Source organism: Rhinolophus sinicus, chromosome 5 (assembly GCF_057876585.1).
Source record: "Rhinolophus sinicus isolate RSI-liver-muscle chromosome 5, RSI-T2T, whole genome shotgun sequence".
NCBI classification, from domain to species: Eukaryota; Metazoa; Chordata; class Mammalia; order Chiroptera; family Rhinolophidae; genus Rhinolophus; species Rhinolophus sinicus.
This window is the reverse complement of record NC_142505.1, coordinates 48589549-48611998: the sequence shown is the minus strand read 5'-3', so window position 1 is coordinate 48611998 and position 22450 is coordinate 48589549. Positions and strand designations below refer to the sequence as shown.

General features: G+C 48.7%; 1 protein-coding gene across 27 annotated transcripts in view; it reads right to left on the bottom strand.

The window, feature by feature from the left end:
* Positions 1-22450, bottom strand: part of CACNA1D (calcium voltage-gated channel subunit alpha1 D) — a 427078-nt gene that overhangs the window by 34791 nt on the left and 369837 nt on the right. For 10 of the 27 annotated variants that reach the window (XM_088798482.1, XM_074313103.2, XM_088798477.1 and 7 more), the window contains 11 exons: positions 18848-18931; positions 18306-18389; positions 11340-11384; positions 10801-10929; positions 8312-8377; positions 6570-6661; positions 5520-5679; positions 4830-4957; positions 4596-4692; positions 2112-2214; positions 528-629 (listed from right to left, as the gene is read on the bottom strand). In XM_088798482.1, coding sequence (XP_088654608.1) covers positions 528-629; positions 2112-2214; positions 4596-4692; positions 4830-4957; positions 5520-5679; positions 6570-6661; positions 8312-8377; positions 10801-10929; positions 11340-11384; positions 18306-18389; positions 18848-18931 — 1090 coding nt within the window. The remainder of the gene's footprint in view (positions 1-527; positions 630-2111; positions 2215-4595; positions 4693-4829; positions 4958-5519; positions 5680-6569; positions 6662-8311; positions 8378-10800; positions 10930-11339; positions 11385-18305; positions 18390-18847; positions 18932-22450) is intronic. The other 17 variants (XM_074313111.2, XM_088798487.1, XM_074313116.2 and 14 more) reach the window with 6 other exon arrangements.

The following is a 22450-nucleotide window of genomic DNA, read 5'->3' as shown; positions in this document are numbered from 1 at the left end:
TATGATCAATACGAAAAGAAAGAAGCATGCCTGTTAGTCCTGTCCCTACTCTAAATTCTAAATAAAGGGACATTTGGGTAATTATGGTCATAAACTCAGTCTTGACTAAGAATATTTTGAAAATACCACTTTCTGACAGCTATCTTTTTTTTTGGCGGGGGGAGAAGCTTTCAACGATATGTTAATCGTTGAATAAATGGAAACTAGTCTTAAGTATTTCATTTTGGACCGAAAAATACAAGCTTTTTCGTTTTGAGGCAGCAAGCTTGTTCTCTGACATTAATTCCTCCACCAAGAAGAAAACCCCTGCTCCAGCCATCTGAGTCTGGATATCCCTCCCACTGAAACCTCTCTTCATAATTTCCCCAAAGAATTACAGCAAAAAAGGCCGAAAGACCTTCCTTAGCTGTTGCTCAGTGCGCTGGCTGATACATAAAGCATGTGCAAATGCTCTGGGCTGGCTGGAGACACTAGCATTGAAACCAACGTGTTGGCCAAGAGCTACTTAGGAAATAGATCACACTGACCACCAGCTGGAGGGACTACTTGGTCAAGGAGTTTCATGCTGGTTTTCTTCCAGATTTTCTTTATCACAGCTCGAAGTTCTTCATTAGCTTGCTCCAGGTTCCCTGGGTTCCAAAAGCAAGAGGGGAAAACAAGCCTTGTTTCTTTTACCCAGCAATGCCTCTCTGTTCTCACCATGGCTGCTGCCCTCCCAGCGGAACCTGGATGGGCATGTGGACCTCAGAAGGGTCTCCCCTCCCACCAGGCTCTCCCCATCAGGGTCATACACACTTCCTGTATTCAGCACATAGTTAGCGAGCCGCCCAATGGGCAGCCACTCCACTCTACTGTGGGAACAACCATGTTACTCTGGAATCCAAGGCCTGTCATAACCTGAACCTGTCCTACCCTCCCAAGCCAACACCTATTCCTTCCCACTGCTCCCAGCCTAGAATGCCAACTCTTGCCTCCATCCTTGAAGACTCGCACTAAATTTCCCCCAAATAAGACTCTCTCGATTCCTGTTATATGGGCTCATCTGCATCACACCGTCGTGGTCTTTTATCAGACAGGCTGATGTTTGTCTCCTTGACATGCCAGTATATAAAAACCCTCCCTCACTGCATCCCTCACTGATGCCAGCTGGGGGCCAGGTACAGAGGTGCACACTGTAAGCAGTGTATATTAGCTTGAAGGGACTGGCTTTGCTGGATAGATTCACCCTGAACTCTGGGGTTGCGAGGAAACAGCTATCCACTGACTCCGCACGCGTCCCTTGCTGGCCCCTCTTCCCTCTCTTCCCTCATGGTCTCAGCTTCTTCACCTCTTGGTCACATCTCAATCTGCTGCAGTCTGATTTCCATTCCACCTCTGAAGTTGTCACCAAGCCAATCTCAATAGCCACTCTCCAGGGCTTTTGCTACCAGGGCTGAGTGTGGCCACAAAGACCACTCTGGTTTGGTCTCCGCTGGTCTTAATAGTATTTTCCAAGTTCCAACTACGTGCTAGCACTGCATATCCTTCCCATTAAAACCTCTCCTTTGTCTGGAATGGTCTTCATATTATCACAAAGAATTACAGCAAAAAGGCCAAAGGCCTTCCTTTAGCTGTAGGCTCAGCGCGCTAGCTGATACATAAAGCACGTGCAAACTCTCTGGGCTGGCTGCAGACATCACCTCATCTTATCCCCAGGACTTCCCATAACATAGGTGTGTGTATTTCCTTTCCATAGAGAAAGAAACTACAGCCCAGAACAGCAAAATTCCTCACTGAAGGTCATACAAGTATGACAAGTAAAGGACAGCTGGAATGAACTCGTGTGACAGTTCTGTCTCTACCAGGTCTCCCACCTATTTCTCCTGCTCTGTAGTAAGCAGTGGCATGAGTCACCTCAAAAGTTTCTGGGACAAAGGGAAGCATAAAGGAAAGAAAGAAGGGATGAGAGATTCAGGGACAGCCAGCTGATCAGCACAAATGTCCTCATTGCACTCACCACCCCCTTCCCCAAGGCCTCCCCATGACACGGACAGGCCAGAAGGAAGAACGCAGGTGGGAGATGGCATCTCCTCCCAGTTCTGCCACCTGTCCTGCTTCCAGGGAACTCTCACCTTCGGTCTTGATTTTCAGAGCTGTTCGAACCAACGCAAACAGGGTTGCATTAAACATGACTGTCCCGTCACTGTTGAGAGGCATGTTCATGGCAACTAATCTCTGTAAACAGAAATAAAAGTTTCTTAATAAAATGTGAATGATTTATGATGGCCATATCCCTTTTCCACGTGTATTCTGTTTACCCCTCATCTCTTTTCCAGTGAACTCTCAATTTACTTCAACAGCCATTTGAGGAGCACCTACCATCTGTGGGGCTCTGACATGACAAAGATCAAAGCTTTAGTCATAAATGCAAAATGCACATGCTGCCACTTGAATTGTTGTTGTTTTTTTACCTTAATTGTTTAATCACCTCACTGTGCCAGCATTCTTCTCCCTTTCTCATTAAGCAGCAGTCCCTGTGTCTGGGGATCAGGCCTCCACTCTGGGCACATCATTAAGGCAGTTGTGAGGGTAAGAGGATGCACTAGATAGAATGAGCCAGGCACAGGTCCCGGGACTTAGGTCCCCAGGCAACAGGGTTTGTTACTAGTCCTCAAACGGGGCGTGTCCTTCAAGGACCCTGCCCTGATGAGACCACTGTGGAGTCCACATGGTTTCTCCAAGTGTTTGGTCTTTCAGAGCAAGATCTCCACTTCCTGCCTCTCTTTTCTCTCTCCTGGTCCCTCTAACACCAGCACGGAGAGCACCGGGTAAATAACACCCTCTCCAGCTCCCAGTTATCTCATCTGTAAATAAGACGACATGCCCACCCTGAAACGGCCATGTAAGGATTAAAGATCATGGACACAGATTTCAGCCCAGAGCCTGCAACCAGGTAAGTGCTAAACTAATGGTAATTATAATTATTAATAGTTTCAAAGCTCTTATTTTTGGCTGACAGTGTGTCCCAAGAGAAAGAGTTAAAAAAATAAAAAAGTGCTTTGTTTTGTTTTTTCCCTCCCTATTAATGGACTGGAAATCTGTGTTTGCATGATGCATCCCACCTAAATTCCCAGTCCTATTACCAACCATCCCTATGTCCAAAACCAGCGCAGGCAGCTAGGATGCCCTGGGCACTCAGTCAGGTTTCCTGGCAAGTTCCTGAGTCAGCAAAATGTACCACTTTGTGCCTCGAGGACACTTAGGTCCTTTACATAAAAGGGTCTAAAAATGTAAGCACCAGATGACAGCCGTGAACTGGAACCAATCTTGTTCTTAGAAAACAGAAAAGAGGCTAGTCCTGGGAAAGTCAACTTCTATGGCTTATTCTCCATACTTACATCCAGAGTCCTGGCCGAGGAGAAGCAACGACCTTAGCAAGGTCCCCGAGGACTTGCCAATGGGGCTTTCTGGATTTTCAGGGCAGGGAACAATGAGTTTGGCTTAGGAGATGTCTTTGAAAGACTGAAATATGTATATTGTAGACTCTACTTTGTTACCTTGGGTCTGTCTAGAGCTGGCCCAGCAACCCTGGAGTGGTAAAACCCCTGACCCCAAAATCCCTCAGATCCATGTGGGAGGGGACCACCTGTTGTGCAAACTGGCTGGATTTCTACAGGGTAGAGTTTCAACAGGCAAATCTTCCATTTCTCCTTTAAAAATGGGAATCCTTCTCTGTTGCTACACCTGATTCAAGGTTCTGTGAGTTCTGTGGAAAGAACAAGTCTCAACTAGGGCTCCCAGAGAGCATGGTCTGATGTGAAAACTACAGAAATGGGATGGGTGGGAGATGGATCCCTGTGTGAAAGGCCGCAGCCTGCCATGGCTCACCAGCAAAGGAGCTCTGTCAGCAGAGGGCACATCGCCATGTCCACCATCACACAAGATAGAAATGTCCAGGGGAACAAGTCGTATCCGTTCTACTTCCTACGTCGATCTTTTAACCATGCCCTCCTCTCTAGCCCCGCTTCCACTGCCCTCACTTTGGCTCTTGTTGCTTCACACTTAGGTAACCCCAGCAGCTCCCCTGGGTGTTCTCCTGTCCCCAGTTTACATCTTCATAGCCAGAGTTTACCTTCTAACATGGAAGGCCACTCGTGTCTTTCTTGGAACTCAGCATGGCAGAGAAGGGTCCTCACAGCTACGCTGAGTTTGTGCCTGTGGCTTTCTGCCCTTTCCTTGTATGTTCTAGCCACACCAGTGACTCCCCATTTGCACAGATGACATCGATTCTCCTGCCTCTGCATCTGGTTTCTCTGTGCTCCCTGTCTGCAATGCCCTTCCCACTCTTGCAAACTCCTAATTTTCTCCTTCTGGACCTGTCGCAAATGTCACGCTCTCCTCCATTCACCCAATGACAAATTACATAATTCCCTTCCTATTCTTATTGGTAGCTGAGTTATAATCTGGGAGTCCCTCAGGACAGGAACCACATATTGTATTTTTCATCGATGCATCCCCAGGGCCTGACAGAAGGTTTGGCAGAATGTCACTTAGGAAGTGTCTGTTGAATGAGTCCCTGTAAGAGAGGCCATCAAACACCCAAATGGGACACTTACCTTACAGGCTACTCTGTGTGGGCATAATTTCCCAAACCCCAGGGGAGGCTGGATGCGGCGGAGCAGAGTGACCACGTCGAGGTGCTTGATCCTTCCCCTGGAGACAAAGGACAACGTGAGGTCAAGGGCAGCACTGCTGGCCTGAGCGCTCAGTCCATTCCACCTTCCACAGAAACCACAGCCAACATTCCAGAAATAGTCCACACAAGCCCCATAGAATCCTTTCCAACCTACTTTGCCTCGGGGTCGTATTCTGACCATATTCTCTTGAATTCGTCTAAATGGTGAGGCCCCAGAATAGACCAGTCCCGGGTCAGATAATCAAAATTGTCCATGATGACAGCCACAAACAGGTTGATGATCTGTGAAAGCAAACCAGGGAGAGGCAGCTTCAGCTGTAGTGGAACGGATGAGGCCAGACCCCGGTAAGTGCTTCCTAACTGTAGGGTCGTGAAACATTTCAACCCATTTCTCCAGAGGCTGTACAAATGTTCCTTCCGGGGAATGTTTCAGAAAAAATAGGCTCATAGCTTCCTGAAATGGCTTTGGTCTAGTCCCAGGGGAGGGCAGGAGGATGTGCTGGACATTCGAAGCACACTGCAGTTTTATCATTTCATCGCCACCAAATAACTCATACTCTTAAGTGGCTGCTATGTGCAGCGGCTTTGAAAATTTTATAAAGGAACCAGCAGCCCTGAGAAGCGGGGTAGTGGCTGCCCCAAGCCTGGGATGAAGCATCAAACCACTGCTCATAACAAAGGAACTAGTAACACTCCTGATTTCAGCAAAAACCTCCAACTGCCAAGTCTAGAGGGCTCAACATAAAATAGCCAGCAACAAGCTGACGGGCCACACCATTGGTCTGAATCCCAAAGCTACAGAAACATCTATCAATTCACAGAGGGAGTCCTTCTGATCACGTACCAGAAATGCGCAGAGCATGTAAAAACTGATGAAATACACAATGGCGAAGTTGCTCCCACACGAGTTTTCCTCCCCTGGGTTGTAATCGGACTCGGGGTCGCAGAGTTTCCCCGGGAGGCAGGCCAGCATGATCTCCTGCCACGCCTCACCTGTCGCACATCTTTTTGAGATTAAGCAAAGAAAGGGCTTTAGTGGGGAAAGAAGGGATTTGAAGCTTAGACCTCTAAGAAATTTTAAGAAAAAACTTCTGAACAAGAGCAAAACTTAAGTAATTTGGGGGAGAGCCAGTTTGAATTACTGAAAATATGAAATTCCTATTTATTTGGACTGATTTAGATCAATCAAGGGAAGCATATCAATTATTTTTGTAAAAATGGATGTTTATTTTTACATCCGCTCTTCTTTAAACCCTTATGTTACAATTTTTTAATGATTATTTATTATATTTTAATGATCTAACATCTGACAATTTGATTAGATCCCAGTTCAATTTTGTTGAAAGCAAAGAAACTACCTAACTTGCAAATGACTTGCTATCCAGTTACTAGAGTCCTTACAAATTACTTCTATGATTTCTACCAGGTTCTCTCACTTTGAGGTAACTTGTTCACAAAGTTATTTAACTGGGGTTAAAAACGATCCCATAAAATTTCAAATTCCACATCTCAGAAACTGTCCCGATTGGCTATGCAAAAGGCCTCTATGTTCCGTGTTCTGCTAAATTGCCGTGTTCCTGGTTGTTTCAGTGCATACTTCCATGCGTAAGCATACACCCCGTAATTTTCCTGGTGGCCTTAGTAGACCGCCTGACTCCTAAATGGATAAACCTTAAGCCAGCCACAATGTGAACGGCCACAGCCATTTCAACAAGCCAGCAAAATTCCTCTGTAGCTGAGATGAGGCTAGTGTTTCTGTTTAAGAATAAAGAACAAATATGAAAAGCTACCATGATCAACTGGGAAAGCCCAGGCTGCGGTCATAGCACGCGTCCTCTGTCACTCTGGAGCCCAAAGCTAGAGAGAGACACGCCCCCGTGCCAGACTCAGGTACCTGAAGAGCAGCAGCACTGCCTGGGGAAAGGTCTGGAAATTGTTGTTCCTATTGATCTGGTTGTTGTCCCTCATGGCGACTTTCCCAAACATCTAGGTAGAGAAATTATGAGGGGGAAAAAAGAACAGATTTTGGCAGATGAAAATAAAACCCTCCATTTGCGAATTAAGCACTACCTCAGGTTGCATCCACACCCACTAGGGCTTTCTCACAGTGCTGGGCACTTCATTGATTCCCACAGATGTGCTGGGCTCTGTGCTAACTGCTGGCAACACGGGGCAGTCAGGAACGGTCTCCCCTCCAGGAGCCCCTATCCTGGGGGAGGGACAGAAAAGCAGGCAGACAGGCAGCCCCGCCTGCTGAGAGCTGGGCTGACCCAGAGGCACAGAAAACACAGAACAGGCTCACATATCCGAGGTTGGGGACTTGGGTCAGAGAGGCCTCCGGGGGAGTAAGATGAAGGCCCAGAACTGGAGGATAAGTAAAGCCAGTCACGTGACAGAGAGAGAGATGAATGCTCCAGGCAGAGGGAGCACTGCCTGCAAAGGGACACAGGCAAGTAGGTGCTCCAGGACATGAAGAGAACGAGGGTGCAGACAGACAACGGTCAGGCTGGAGACAACTGTGGGGCCAGTGGGCTTTACCTCCAGGGCAAAGACAAGTTCAGAAATACTTTACTTGTGGGACTTATAGGAGCACATTGACATTTCAGAAGAGCCTGACGCCTGCCTAAGCCTCCTGAGTGCAATGCAGCTGCAGAGCTCTGAGATAGCTCTGGTTTACATGAGAGCAGCACGTCATAAAGGACGTTTTGGGGCCCACAGCATCACACGCTGCTCAGTTACAGGGGCTCAAGTCTGTTGATTCTTGGTTCACGACTCTTAGAGACTTGTGAGTCCTTCTATGCCTTCAGAATAAAAAAGATACGCACAACCGCTTCTCTGCCTCTGGAATCACTCCATGTCTTTTAGACTCACATCCCTCCTTTATCTGAAAGAGGGCATCTGAACTTGTGGAGAGTGTGGCGGAGACCACCCAGGGAGGTCCAGTGCCACAGGCTGCTCTTCACCTGCCTCTCCCTCCTGGAGGCTCTGCCCACTGCCCCTTCTTGTTAGGGCTCAGCTGTTAATGAAGCCCCAACGCCTTTACCCACCCCAGGAGGAACTGGAAAATATCCTGCAGCCTTTCAGCCAGGCTCACAGAAAGCCCTGGTTTCATGCTTCTTCTTAAAGGAGGGCGACCAAGGCAAGATAATGGTTCCCGTTCAGCCCCAGCCACGTATCCAAAATAGTTTGTTTCAAGTGAGCCTCTCACTGGGCTATAACAAAACAATTTTCCACAATATAAACAGACTTTTGTAGAATTAAATATCTTCTAGCAACATTGGTGCAGAAACTAAGACATTTATGGCTCCTTTAGTATGGCAGTTCCTGTTTCTAAAATCAAGTATGGGTTTTCTCCATCAGCTGGCTCCCCCAAGATGCATATTGGGGGTGAGGAGTACCACTAAACGCAGCTTTCCGTGGCACATTCCAACCCCTCCTCGCTCTTCTGAGCCGGGCTCTTTGGCACAGGCTCTTCCCTTTGGAGCCACACGCAGCTCATCTTCATATCTCTTCAGCAGCCAAGGTGTCTGGCTGCAAAATCACGATCTTGTCTTTCCGTTCCACGTGGCCAAGGGCCATCGTGCCACAGATTTGGGACTACCTGGCAAAAGGGACGCCAAGGGAGCCGGAGCTTACCTGCATGCCAATCACCGCATAGATGAAGAACAACATGGCTATGAGAAGGGCGACGTATGGGAGCGCCTGGAAGACAGGAAGCACACAGCTCAGTGCTGGCCGCTTGCCCTGGTGCCTGCTCAGGCGCAAACTGACGACCCACACGAGGCCACATGGTTTTCTCTCCCGTGTTACAGTGAAAGGACACCCACAGCGAGGCAGGACTTTCTAAACCTCAGCCCAGTACGATGAGTTCAGTCCTGAGTATACCAGCCACGCGCACACCTCGTGCTACGAAGCTGCAGGCAGGATGTGCTTCCAAAGTCATTAAACCGTGTACCCTAACCCTCAGCAGCGTCAACGCACACACTCCCTTCTCGTCGTAATGTTGAAATTCATCATTGGATTCCTGTGTGAACGTATCATAACTGATCAAATCATTCCAGAACACCAGCATTTAGATGGCTCCCATTCTTGTTTGTGGGTATGTTTGGGGTGGGGGTGAGGGGCTATTGTACATCCCCTTACAAAGGGGTTATCTTTATGCACAATGACCTTGCCATCTGCTAAAGTATTTCCTTAGGGCGAAGTGTCAGGAGGGGAATTACTGGGTCAGAGGGGAAGAAACACTTTCTGGCCGTCGCTGTAGAAAGCAAGACGCCTTGCTTAAAAGGCACACTCTCTGAAAGAGGCACAGAGGTGGGGGTTTGGGCCAGGAAAGAAAAGGAGCTATGTGGGTAATCGCAAAGTCCGGGTTCTCCTTAGGAACATCAAATACAAGTATATGTTAGGCCAAACCCCTGGTCCTTTAATCCAATGTTCCTCAATTTTTCTCTCTCATCATGTGGCAGAAGGTGTCCATGTGCGGGGCACCCCTCCAGGGGGTACCCAGATTGTTAAACCTAATGCCAGGAACACATGCTTAAAGCATCCACTTTCTCTCCTATCCAAGAAAGGTCATCAAAAAGCCAGTGGCTAAAACACTTTCCAATGTGTGTCAGCTCTGGGTCTGCACCTGCCAGCCTGGCCCGGTGCAGCGACACCATCCTGACAGAGCCTCCCAGGGTTAGTTTTGGGCTTTCCTCACCACACCTATAGGCAATGTCTTCCTACATAGATTATAGAACATTTACGAATTCTGTTGGCGCTGTTTCTCAGTTTTTATGAACCACTACTCTACTTACTATAGTGACCAAATCGTTTTTTTGATAAAAGCGTTTAGTGATTTCTTTTAAAGTGAATAAGAATGATCCCATCACATGAATTCATTCTATTTTTATAGCAGTCCACTCACAAACTTTGGGACTTCATGTTGATAACAATTGTGTAGGATTTCATCCCTCACCAAGACCAAGGTTCACCTGCCTCAGACCCCCTGCTCTGCCCTGCCTCTCTCAGAGCTGCATTCTTGGTTCCTACAACCTCATTCTCCCCACCAGGATGTATGATTTTCCTTCTTGGAGTTTTTTAATTTACCCCCTTCCCCAAATGCTATCCCATCCTTTCTCCTCTTTACCTGTTAAAATCCCACCCACTGCAGAAAAACGCTTCCTTGGATGTTAACACTTGTTCCGTCAGAGGTGGTGGGAGTCAGTTTGAACTTTTTCCTTATATATCTTTGGATAGCTTCACTTGTTAATGTGACCATTTATTACTTTTGAATTAAAAGTAGTCAAATAATTAAAAAACAAAGATTCATGATTCACTTTCTAATGTTTGTGCATATCTCCAAATTCCCTCCATTGATGATTCTTTTAAACAAGAATCTATACCCCTTTCCCCATGGATTCAGTCCAGAAGACTAGAATATCTGGGTAGGTACAGGAGTAAGTACTGGAAGGTACAGGAGAAGCCAGGTCTATTCAGGAATAGACTAGAACCAGGTTGCACCAGCCTGGAGAATCACAGATGAAGAATGAGATCTGGCTGATGCCTAAATGTCCTCAACATTGTAATCCTTCCAGGTATTGGAAAACACAGAGACTGGGATGGCGAGCTGGCCCGGGGCAAAGTGGTCTCTGACTCAAGTCTAGACAGACTAGCTGACAGACTGTTGCAGCCTTATGAGGAGAAGCCATCCTAGCGAGAGGTTGTTAGGCTTCTGGGGGACTCAGGGAACCCAGCACACTCTCACACATCACCCCTCACTAAATGGCATCCTGGGCAGGAACAGACTGAGGGGGCTCAGAGGCTCCCTGTCTCTGTCAGTCTTGGAAATGTTGCAGATGTCTCAGCTACAGGTCCTTACTGCTTTCTTTTCTGTTTCTTTTAAGCAAGTAATCCTGTTTGATTTACCCAAGGAATGTGGGTCAGGTCTCTCCAGCATTTCATATTCTCTATTGACCTAGGTGGCCATATGACCCAGGTGGTCATGTGACCTGAGCAGTCACATGGCTTAGGTAGTCACAGTGGTCATGCAGAAGGGAGTCTGGATCCTCCACAACAGGGGACAATCATTGACTTACATATGATCTTCAAAGACAAAGACACGCCCTTGGCATGGTTCTTACCTGAAAGGATTTAATAAAAGTCCACAGCAATGTCCGGATGCCTTCCCCCCTGCTGAGAAGCTTCACCAATCGCATCACTCGGAAAAGACGGAAAAAGGTGATGGAGATTCTATTGCTCTCTTCAGAGTTCTGAAGGGTTATCATGGAGAGGTCAAACCCAATGAAAAGTAGAACATGCAACACTTTCAGAAAAACAGCAACAGATGCAAACAAAGGTGACAGAGCCAAGAACTGAAGATGTGTTTCTAGGGCCTTTTCACCTTAAAAAGCATGATATGAAAGAAAACGTTACATGCTAACAACACAGGGCTTGGGACACTGGTCCACACGGCACATGCATGTCCACGTGGCCTAGTGTAGTAAGAGGAGGACTCTGGGCTGCTCAAGAGTACTGGACACTGATGATGAACGCAAACCACTGCAGACACTGTTCTGGAAGGACAATCATGGAGAATACAGAAAAACTAGTGGAAAACTCGACATGGTCAAATAAACTCAAGGAAAAGGCCCAGCCCCTGGGGACTAGTCACTGATCTTACCCCAGGTGTAGCAGTTGGGACAGGGACATTTTCACTTTCAGTTGGCTTTAAGAAATCAAAGATTGAAAACATATTAATGAATTGGGAAAGAAGCAGTGGTTCCAGAGGACATCCCCTCCCCCCTTTTAAAAATGTGTGGTTAACGTCTTAGGATAACACACCTGCCCCCTCTCTGAGAAAATGCCAGGGTCACTGCTTGCAAGTGGGCTTGAGGGCGGGCAGCCCTGGACACAGGCTCAGACACATCCCAAGACGTGAGGTTCCCAGGAAAGATAATGCTGCCAGACCACGACTGTCCCTCACGACAGAAATGCAGAGTAGGACTCTGCTTCTCCTGGGGAGACTGGTTCTCTTTGTTGTATCAGGGTTGTGGGTCTCAGGAATGCACTGCTCTGTAGCAGGCCATTCCACACCCTGAGAAACAGAGTGACTCCACCAAAGGGGGCAAACAGTGAGGCAGCTACCTGTGGCCCACAGACCTGGACCACACTCTGTTCCTGGGCCCACACACCTGGGCAGTGTCCCTTTGTTGCCCTCTCTAGCGGGGCTGCTGGCGAGCTGGACAGACTGAGTCAATGGGAGCAGGAAAGGGGCTGGTTTCCCTACCCAAGGCTTCACTGCCCAAATGACAGCTCAGACTGCTGTCAAAGGAGACAAAGCCCAGCTGTGTGTGGCTGTTGGGGATAAACAGCTTGGGACCAGCTGGCCCTGAGCTTCAGTGGTTACATCTCATCTGAGGTCTGGTGTGGCCCCATTGCTCGGGCCCCAGGGTGCAAAAGGACAGCACTCGTCACCCTGTGTGCACCTGCCTCCTTCCTCAGGCTGGAAGCCCTCAGAGGGCAAGGACCTCGCCTCACTCCACTCAGTGCCCAGTACGGTACCTGGCACTTATTACATGTTCAATAAGTGCTTCAGAAAATGCAGAGGTTGTAAGCAACCTCTAACAAGTATCAGGAGGCATCTTAAAATTAAACAGCGAGGGCTGAACAAGAGTCTGGACACGATGGACTCTCTCTTTCTCCACTAAAGCAGCTGGTCTACCTGGTGACTGACAAAGCAATGAGGCTCTCCCGGTCGGGGCCCAGCACTGCTGTGTGTACTTGGGGCTGCTAGGTAGCCTTTCTGTACAGCTAAGGCATGTATGTGCACACGTGGATGCACACACTCATCTGACGGGCTCTCCTCCCTCGGGATATAGGGAAATAAGGTCTCTGTTCCAAAGTCTCACTCTCGTCAACAGCTGCCTCCTGAGACCACACATAAAATTCTATAAAATTCATAGAAAACAAGGAGTTTGGGCACATCACATCACAACTGAAATTCAGCAACGTGCCTACAAACTCAGGACTAATGGGTCCTGACAGGGTGACGGATGGGTTCCTGTATCACTTGGGATGCTCAGAAGGTGAACTCTGCAATGGTTTGCCCAAGTCCAGGTCCCTATTTTCATTTTCCTCCTCTATTATCTCACTTCAAAACAAAAACATCTCCTGAAAGGGACCGATGGTGGTTTTTAACATAAGACTTTAACAAATGATGGAATTCGTTTTCCAGAGTTCTCACTGTCTCTCACTGTCTCTCAGGGGCTGTGTGAAGGAGGGCTTCTGTCTTGTCCATGCAGCTGGTGCGTGCGTGCGTGCATGCGTGCCTCTGTTTGCCTAGGCTCAAGGGGATCAGAGTGTGCATAAGACAGAGCCCTCTACACTAAACTTCTGAAAAGTCCAGAACCTGTGAGTTGGTCCTGCAAGAGAGTGAGGAGCCGGTGGTTGGAAAAGACACTCTTTTTGGCCCCACGATCCGGCCCAAGCCCTTCTGCTGCCTGCTGCGTATCCTACCCTAAGTCTGACAGACCTTGCATGACGCCCTTCTTTATGAAATGGGAAAGTTAGCAGCCAAACTGACTTTTCAAGTGCACATCTCTTTTTCAACTGATGTCTTTGAAGTCTGACAAATCTTGGGCTATGAACTTGAAACCATGAATATTCTTTTGTTTAAAAACACAAGGAGGAGGAGGAGGAGACAGCAGTTGTGGAGGGACAAGGCAGCACGACATGCAGGAATGGAAGGAAAGAACAAACAGCACCTCAAGCTGTGTGCACCCCCTGTGCAGCCTGCGGCACCCTCCCCGTGCCCCACTTGCCACACTGGGCAGGAGGACGGCTGCAGGAGAGATGTCACTGGCAGCATTGGGAGACAGTGCAAGTTGCCAAAATATCTTACAAATTGGAAGGACCCTGAGGATGTCTTTGCTCTAACCACAAACATCAGCCTGGTAAAAAGGGCGGGCCAGCTCTCATCCTAGGCAGAACATTAGAACTGCCTAGAGATCTTTAACAAAATTGGATGCCGTAGGTCCCACCCCAAAGAATCTTATTTAATTGATGGAGGTTGTGCTTGAGCTTTGGGAGGTTTAAAAGCACCCAGGTGACTCAAATGTGCTGCCAGAGTTGAGAACTGCTGTCCTAAGCCAGGGTAAAGCTGGGCCACATCTTCAGCTGGTCACCCATATCAGCTAATTCCTTTTAGGTCTGGATTGGCCTCACAGAGTGGGACCATTGGTAAAGTCCACTCAGGCTGTAACAGCTGAGTAGTGAGTTCTTTTGGGGTTGATGAGGGTTCAGTACTTAGACGCAAAGAGATTAGCCTCCATCCCCACCTTCTTTACAAGGGATAGAGAAGGTTGTGGAAACGAAGGGAGCTGGTGAAGGGCAGAAATGGAACATGAGTGAGCTGACGTTCTGCTGGATCCTGGGATGGACCACAACCACTCCTAGAGGACATGAGATTGGGAAAGGACTCACTCGGTAGGGGCTATGTGATCAGTTTTCAACAGAGGGAATTCCAGTGTCATCTCAGGGCTTAGGCCAGATGACCTCAGTAGCTCCTTCCAACCCTGAGATGCTGGGAAACCGACAGGGAGAGGGCCTTCAGCCTCAGGAGACTAAACTACGTGCCGGGGTTAGGAAAGCTCTCCTGATGGTCCCTTCAGCCCCTTCCCACAGGGGCTCAAGCAGCCTCAGGAGATGCAGGCTCAGGGCCAGGCCCCTGCAACTACTGAAGCCAAACCACCCTGAGTTTCCCAAGTGCAGTCAAAAGAATCACTCTGCACGTTTCTGAATAATTCCCATCTTGTTCTGGAAAAGCTGAGAGGATGCAGCTTTTCAATTCAGACAGGAAGCACACCAACTTCCCAGAACCAATTAACGTGAGGCATCCTGGAGAACCCAGTTTTTAGAGGAAGCCTCTCTCTGACAACTTCTGACCTGGCATATAACACCTCTGGGAGGGCGGGCTTCTGTATTTGGGATTACTGAGTCTGTGTCCAGAAACCAGCAACCTGGTCCCTAGAAAAGGGTGAGCATATGGACTGGAGGACTGAACAACCTGACGACCGTGGGTTCAGAAGAAGAAGCTGGGTGCAGCTTTTGGACACCTGGCCCAAACTGGGTACCTGACAAGTCAGGGGCAATTCTTGGGTTCCGGGGAGTGAATTCCCTATTGACTTTTGATAGGCTCTTCAGTAAGTAATAACAAGGCAGACACGGCTTCTAAACAAGTGTTTTGCCTCCCCGGCAATAATGATACTGCAGCATTCATTCCCTGGGTTAGGGGGAATATGTTGCTGGGTCATGTCACCATTCATGGAGCAAACAGGCATCAAAGAGGGAGCAAAGGTGAGCCCACCAGTCATCATCTGACATTTTAGCAGCTTGGTGATGTGACCAAAAGTGACGAAGACACGTCCATGAGAGCTATCAAACCATGATCACAGCAGGCGGGGGATGTGGGAAGGAGCAGCAGGATGGAGAGGGTCGGGTGAGCATGCAAGCAGGACAGTGGAAAGGGCCATCCAAAATGTTTTTTGCAAAGAATACGAATGCAAGCTCGATTTTTCCGTTTCCAAGCCAGACCACTCATTTTTAAATATTATGCTGGCAAGTCACAGAGCCAAGTATGACTGACTGAGATGGCCCTGGCTCAGGCCCCAGGCTGGAGACAATGAACGATGGGATGGGAAACAATTTAGATGACCGTGACCAAGAGCATGTCCTGTGAAACTCAGTGAAAACCAAAGGTGGGGAAGCCAAAAACAAGTATACAGTCTTTAAAGTGCTTTTGCTTTAATGACTTCACCGTATATATGTTTATATATACTTGCCGCTACAATTTTCTAAAAATAAAACCAACATGAAAATCAATTAGGCAACAGAAAAGAAAGATCAACAGAGGTAGGGGAGAGAGCATGGCAAGTTAATATTGCAAATCATGATGACTGATGGCAGCTACAAACAGCCAACAATGGACCAAAAGTGTTCGTGCTCAGCTGACCCAGGAACCCAGGGGACAAGGCCACTAAGGGGCATGATGTGTGCGACTCCCCTGGGGGACTCAGCACGTGTGGGTGAGGGGGTGTAGGAGTCCACAGCTCCACTCAGATAGTTACACCATCAGACGTTAAGGACACCCAGTCTCTTTTATCTCTGTGCCTCCCCCAAGCTTAGCCCAAGGCCTGAGAAGTGTCGACGTCCACTAAGCATGTGTTGAAAAACTGAGTAAATGAGAAGGTGGCCCTGAGCCTTTGCTGTGCACTGAGGCCAGCACCACAGAGCTGACGTCTCCCCAGCGGTACTCTACGGACCCAGGCGGAGAAGTGGCAATGCCATCAGCTGAGGAAGGCTTGGCCTCAAGGAATATCTGACCAGGGAAAGGTCACTGACTGAAAGAGCAGTATGGGAACGAGTACCAGATTTTGAAAGTCGACTGAATGCCAGGAATTGGCCCAGTTACAGCCTCTTTTGTATAGACGCCCAAGTGTCAAATGCTAACTAGAGAAGTTAGTGTGGGCTTTTGTAGACCTGCGGCTTTCCTGAATAACGAGACATAAAGGTAGACAACACTGAGACACTGCTGAGCAAGGCTGGGCCAGAGGGGACAGGCACAGTGGGCTCCTGGCCCCAGCATAGGGCAAGGCAGCCAGGAAGCAGGGTGTGTATAGCTGAGTACCAGCGCCACACCCCCCCAGCCAGCAGGTGGGAGCGGCATTAGACAGCTGGCTTATTCACTCAGGGAACAAACCCTGGCCACATCCTGGTACCCAGAGACTAAGCATTTACACCCAACAACTGCACAACGCTTTAAGTACTAACTGCTCTAGGAAGACCTGCTGAAATTGTAGTTTTATTTCCATTATAGACCATCGCTGACTTACATAAGGGTCCTCCAAAATTTTTATGTAAGTAGACTTTGATGTCAGTTATAAGCCTTTTATATTGTAAGATGATCAAGCAGACAGATATCTAGTCATAAACCCAGGAGACAGGCCATCACAACCCAGTTAGCGACCTGCTGTCCTCCCATTAGTGTCAGATTATTTCATAACCAAGAATAACTTACACATTTTGAATGGCAATTTTATAGCTGACTTATGGAATATTTTACATGAAGTGAAATTTTCATAAGCCTGGGCTTATGGAGGTTAGGGGATGTATGTGCCTGGGTCTAGTAAAATACCATTTTAACCTAGTCATGGCATGAATTTGAGTGTCAGGAGGCTTAAATCAGCCCTTCATGGATATGCTAGTGTCTTGCAGCCCATTTCATCTATTATTACCCAAAAAAATCTACACTGACAATGCCCTTGTACCTCCTAACATTTGTTTTTTTTTAGCAAGTATTTTCACAAATATTCATATCGTTTTTATCACCATAACATAGCTACGAAGCAGGAGGGCAGATAGTACCCACCCCAGTTGATCCACGAGAGAAGTGAGGCCCAGATCCAACCAGTCTTTTTGAACACGGACTAGAACTTCCAGGAACTTCCTGGGACTTGCCAGGCCGGTGGCCATCCCACTACTCTATACTCCAGAGTCAGCGTGGCCTCAAAACCAGTTGCATAAAAGGATTTCACCATCATTATTTAACACAGGTTGTCTGGGCACCAGGATGGACTGTACAATCGTGCAGATATCAGCCAAGCAGAGCATGGGGGCCCCTTCCCAACAAGCGTGCAGGAGGGGACTGGGCTGGCCACGTGGAGCAGAAAGCCAACACCGCACAATGGTTCCACCCCATGCTTCACTGTCCCCGAGAAGAACTCTACACAACCTGGGCACGCACACATTGCACACCCACTATGAATTGGGACAGACCAGCTGGGCAGGGCCCTTTCTGCTTCCCTCTGGTCTATCCAGTCTAGGCCTGGGTCAGACCTAAGAGGAACCACCCAGAGGGGTTACTCCTCTTTCTCAAGCCTCTTAATTTTGGAGGGTTCTCAGGATGCTTCTAGAAGGGGCGGGGTGTTGCTCCACCTACCATGCCGCTACTGTGCTTGTTCCCTCATCAAAGGATTCAACTGATTGCAACAAAGAAGTACTGATTCCTCCTGGGAGGCACTAACCCCTCCTTCCCCTGGTACTGGGCAGCCTTCAGTCTGTACCACCGTCTGGGGAGCTAGGATGGGGGACGTTCCCCGGTGTCACCAGTCGGACTCAGCAGACACAAAGCATAAGTGAGAACAGCAGCAGCAGCGGCCACGTGCTCAGGGCACAGATATCCCTCCTGTGTCCTCACAGAACCACTGTAGGTACCAGGGCACATGTTATGAACGCCATTGTATAGCTGGAAAACAGGCACAGAGCAGTCAGGTGACGTGCAAAGGTCACACGGCTACTGAGTGACAATGTGCACGTTCCTCACATAATTAACTCCTGGCCTGTAACATTCTAACAAGATCTTCTTTTAAAATAATGTCTTAGTTCCCCAAACAGTAATTCTGCATTTACTTCCCTACTCTCTTTCGGAGGAAGAGGGTGGAGGAGACCACAATATGTTCTTAGTCTTTCAAAAGAAATGCGTGCCTGAATTTCTAAAATGTACAGAGATCCCTGGGTAGGGTTTCTAGGCTCCTCTATGTTAGACTTAATGAAAACAATTACGTTGTAGGACACAAAGTTTGCTACTTACATTCACTTCAGTTATAGCAATATCAACGACGCTACCAACAACAATTAAGGCATCAAAAGTGTTCCATGCATCAGTGAAATAGTGCTGTTAGGGCAAGCATTCAGAAGCCACAGAGGAGAGGAAGCACAACAGGAAAAAAGAAGAAAAGGACAGTGTTACAAAAGGGGAACATTCTAACATTATGTCACCCAGATACTTGAAAACTTGCCCTAAAACAAACATGTTATAGATACGTCACTTTGGGTATCACTGCAGACACAGAAAATAAAAACAATTAGAGACACCTATCTTACCCTGCCTACCGTGACTTGGGTAATGCTGCAAAATACTCCTCCACAGGGTGATTTGTGCTTAAAAAGGCCCGGGATAATGCTCTATCCTGAAAGGCCTCTTTTCCACAGCTCTCGTTAGGCAATTGCTGGTTTTAGATCAAGCGAAATTGGGATCTGTGACTTGTCCAGGTGACGCCAGTGTGGGGCAGGGAGCGGAATGTGCACAGACAGAGGACAAGAGGCGGGCGGCCACGGGCAGGTCATACTCACGTCAGCTTCGCTGAGGGCCACGTCTATAATGCTGCCGATTACGATGAGGGAGTCAAACGTATTCCAGGCGTCACTAAAATACCCCTGGACAGAGCAGGCAGGGGGCAGACATTTATGAGCATGTAGGAACGAAATGCCACACGGACCATATGGGGACACCTCCGAGGCCCCGCAGCACCCATAGCAACCAGGTGGGGAGTGGGGTGGGAGAGCCACACGGAGGCAACAATCCTGTCCACTGGTGCAAAGGGACAGAGGATGGTGGTGTGCACCGGCATGTGTGAGAGGTTGCCCATGTGCGTGCACACACACACACACACACACACGCACGCACGTGCGCACACACAGTGCACACACACACACGTGCACACGCGCGCGCACACACAATGCAGACCTATGGCCCTGAGCAGCACCAAAGAGAGTAGGACAGACGGAGGCATTTGGCAACCCTGCCCTGACACTCAGGGTGACAAGCCCAAACCCTCACATGCTGAGGGAAGAGCAAGGCCCTTCCACTCCTTCCATAGGGCCCCTAATCACCCCACTTCCCTTCTCCACTTAAAGAGCACTGTGACCAGGCATTTCACACGTTCTCGTCTCTGTGCCCTTAAAACAAACCAGCAACCTTCTCCTTCCTCGCCAGTCCAACAAGAATTACAAAGTGTGTGCCCAAGATAAGTCCCTGTCCTCACAAAGTCTAGGTCTAACAGGGACAGGAGTATGTGGCAATGGCTGATAGGGAGGCAGGCACAGCAACGCACACAGGTCCAAGGCACGGAGTCGAGGCAGAGAAGCTCACTCTGGGCTGTGGGGACGGGGGCTCATGTAGGGAAGCCAGGCAGCTGCTACAGAGGCACAGAGCACTGAAGGATGACGGGCACGCTCCAGGGCTCCCACTGTCCCTGAAGGAGCCCCATGTCAACAACAGGCTCCTCCTTGCCGCCCGGCCCTTGCTCTCTCCTCCTGCCTTTCACCCTCCAGGCTAAGAGGACTCCTTCCCATCCCTCAAAACAGCCATTGGGTTCTTCCCCACCTCCTGATGCCTCTGTCATCCTGGTCTCCCCACCCCAACTCTATCTGCCCACATCCTCTTCCTCCTTCAAGGTCAGATCAAATGCTACCTCCCTGAGGGGACCTCTTCAGATCCTACTGACTCCCACCCCGTCGTGTTGACTGTGCATCTCTCTCATGTCTTGATCACTGAATCTGGGGTCTTTGCCAGTCCACCAGGCTGGAGCCTCCGAGAAGGCGGACTGTGCTGGTGATTCTGTCCCCTCCTCCATTAACCCCCATATCAAGTCCAGAGCCTTGGACCCAGTTAGTGCTTGACACGTTGCAAAGTATCTTCTGCCATCTTGTACCCTGTCAGTTACATACCCCAGTTCTTGTTTTTCCAGGTCCTCATATCTCATGACAATTCTCAAGGCACAGCGTCCCTAGAAGTGTGATTTACAAATCCACATGTACGTGCTGTACATTTTACTTCCTCTTCTGGATTCAGCACAGTCACTGCTAAATTAGTGCTTGTTTCCCCGCACCCCCGTGAAGCCTGATTCAGAGGGGGTGGTGAGCAGCACTGTTCACAGAGGCTTCCGGCGGCAAGGCCGACGACTCTGTCTGTCAATCCACTGTGTCTTTTCAGAAAGTCAGAACGTGTTTAGAAATAAAAATTCAGATCTGAATAATATAAAAAAGGGGTCCAGTGTGCTTACAACTCCATATGTTTCATGCTGACTCATGAAAACCGGAACAGAAGGTACTTTGGAGCGTCGGTTCCTGAACTTGTGATCAGAGGAAGCCAGGGCAGAGCCCCCGCCTTTGATGACATGACACAAAATGTCATGTTGGTTGTCCCAACAGCTGGTGTAGGGATGTGTATTCTAGTTACTGCTAGTCACTCTGGGTGCATGTACCGGGAGCTATGACACTGACTGATGCCTTGGGTTTTTACAAAATTTCATCTTAAATAATGTAAGATTTTCCCACTCAACTGCCATGACTTCTGACCCATTCTTTACCTCTCTCCACCCCTCCCACAGTCACAGTGCCTCAATCACACGTTATTCTCTTCGACTGCCAGCCTCCCAGACCCCTATTGCAGTCCTCTAAGGCGTCTACAAGAGGAGTTCACCTGCACCAACTCTCATGACCTGTGTATCCAAGTCTAACGGGATGGTCTACTTAAAAAATATCGCATCCTACACCCAGCTTTTTTCCCCTCATGATGTATGATTCTGGGCTGGCAAAACTGAGGAAAGATGGGCCACTCAGAGGACTAGTGCTACTAATACGCCAGTCACGCTTTTCGGAGATGAGAGAAAGAGCTTAGAACAGGACATAAAGGAACATACTGCTTCCTTCCCGGAGGAAGTCACCGAACCAAGAAGTCTGCTGGACCAAGCGGTGCACGGAGTGCTGCTGGGATTGTAAGAATACAGGTTCTCTTTGAATGATTTGCACTGTCACGAATGGGTGACAGAGAGTGGCTGACTAGCAGTCCTGCACAGGCTGTGCTCTGAGGGGCAGGGCCTGCCCTTTCCTTCGTGGATTTAACAGCAACTCAAAAGCTAAAGTGGGTGGTGAGCCCTCCGCTCTGCTCTAGCGAGGAGCTGATGCCTTAATAACACCCGTGGTCAGCAGTGACAGCCGGGCCTCTAGCACACACATCACATCCGGCGGAAGACCCAACGCTCCCCCTCCTCTCCAGTTCTGGCCACGCTGCCCCGGTGTGCTCTACTGCTCCCATTACACCATTTACCTAAGGCCACGCCCACCACCTGTGCACTGGCTACCAGCCCCTCCCACCTACTGCGGACTTTACTCCTGAAGAGCTCCTCTCTGGAATTATCAGTATTCGCCTTTGGGTCATTCCCATCAGCTAACAAACTGTTGTCCAACTGGGCCATTCTGGCCCATGGCGCTGTATAAAATCACTTTAAACCAACACAATAGGGGCTAGACATTTGGGGTCCTGGAACTTTTGGGCAATCTCATGAACTCTCTCTCCAGAGGATCCCTCACAGTCAGAAAATCCTAGAGAGTTTTGCACTGAAGCCTGACACCCCTAACCCAGGCAACAGGAGGCTTGAGTTGGTACAGGTGGCTGGAATCACAGGCTCTAACCACGTGGCTCTCCTAGGTCCAAAGCAGGCAAAAAATGATAGCCCGCCTTTTCTTCCCACATCCTGTTTCCCTGTTTAGTAGCCTCCTTTGCAATAAAATCACTGTCAAGTGAGCATGACTCAGTCCCCACCCCTTCCACACCAAAGTCTAGTGTAACCAACAGATTAGACATGCGCTCCAACAGAGGGCTCATCTCTCTCTCTCTCGGCCATTAAGAACATTCTCCTGCAGCTGAATTCTGAGGCCATGGCCCCTCGAGTGGAACCATCAGTCCCCACCAGCCCAGCCACAGTCTGTCCTTATATTTTGTCCAGCCCCACTTGCTTGAAAAGACCAAGCAAGTCAGCCACATGCAATAGTAACATCAGACCCAGAAACTATTTAAATTACCCAGAAACAATCTGACTCCAGAAATTTAAAATCATAAACCAGGCTAATGTGGGCCTTGGGGCCAGCCAGCTCCATTGTTTCCAAGAACTC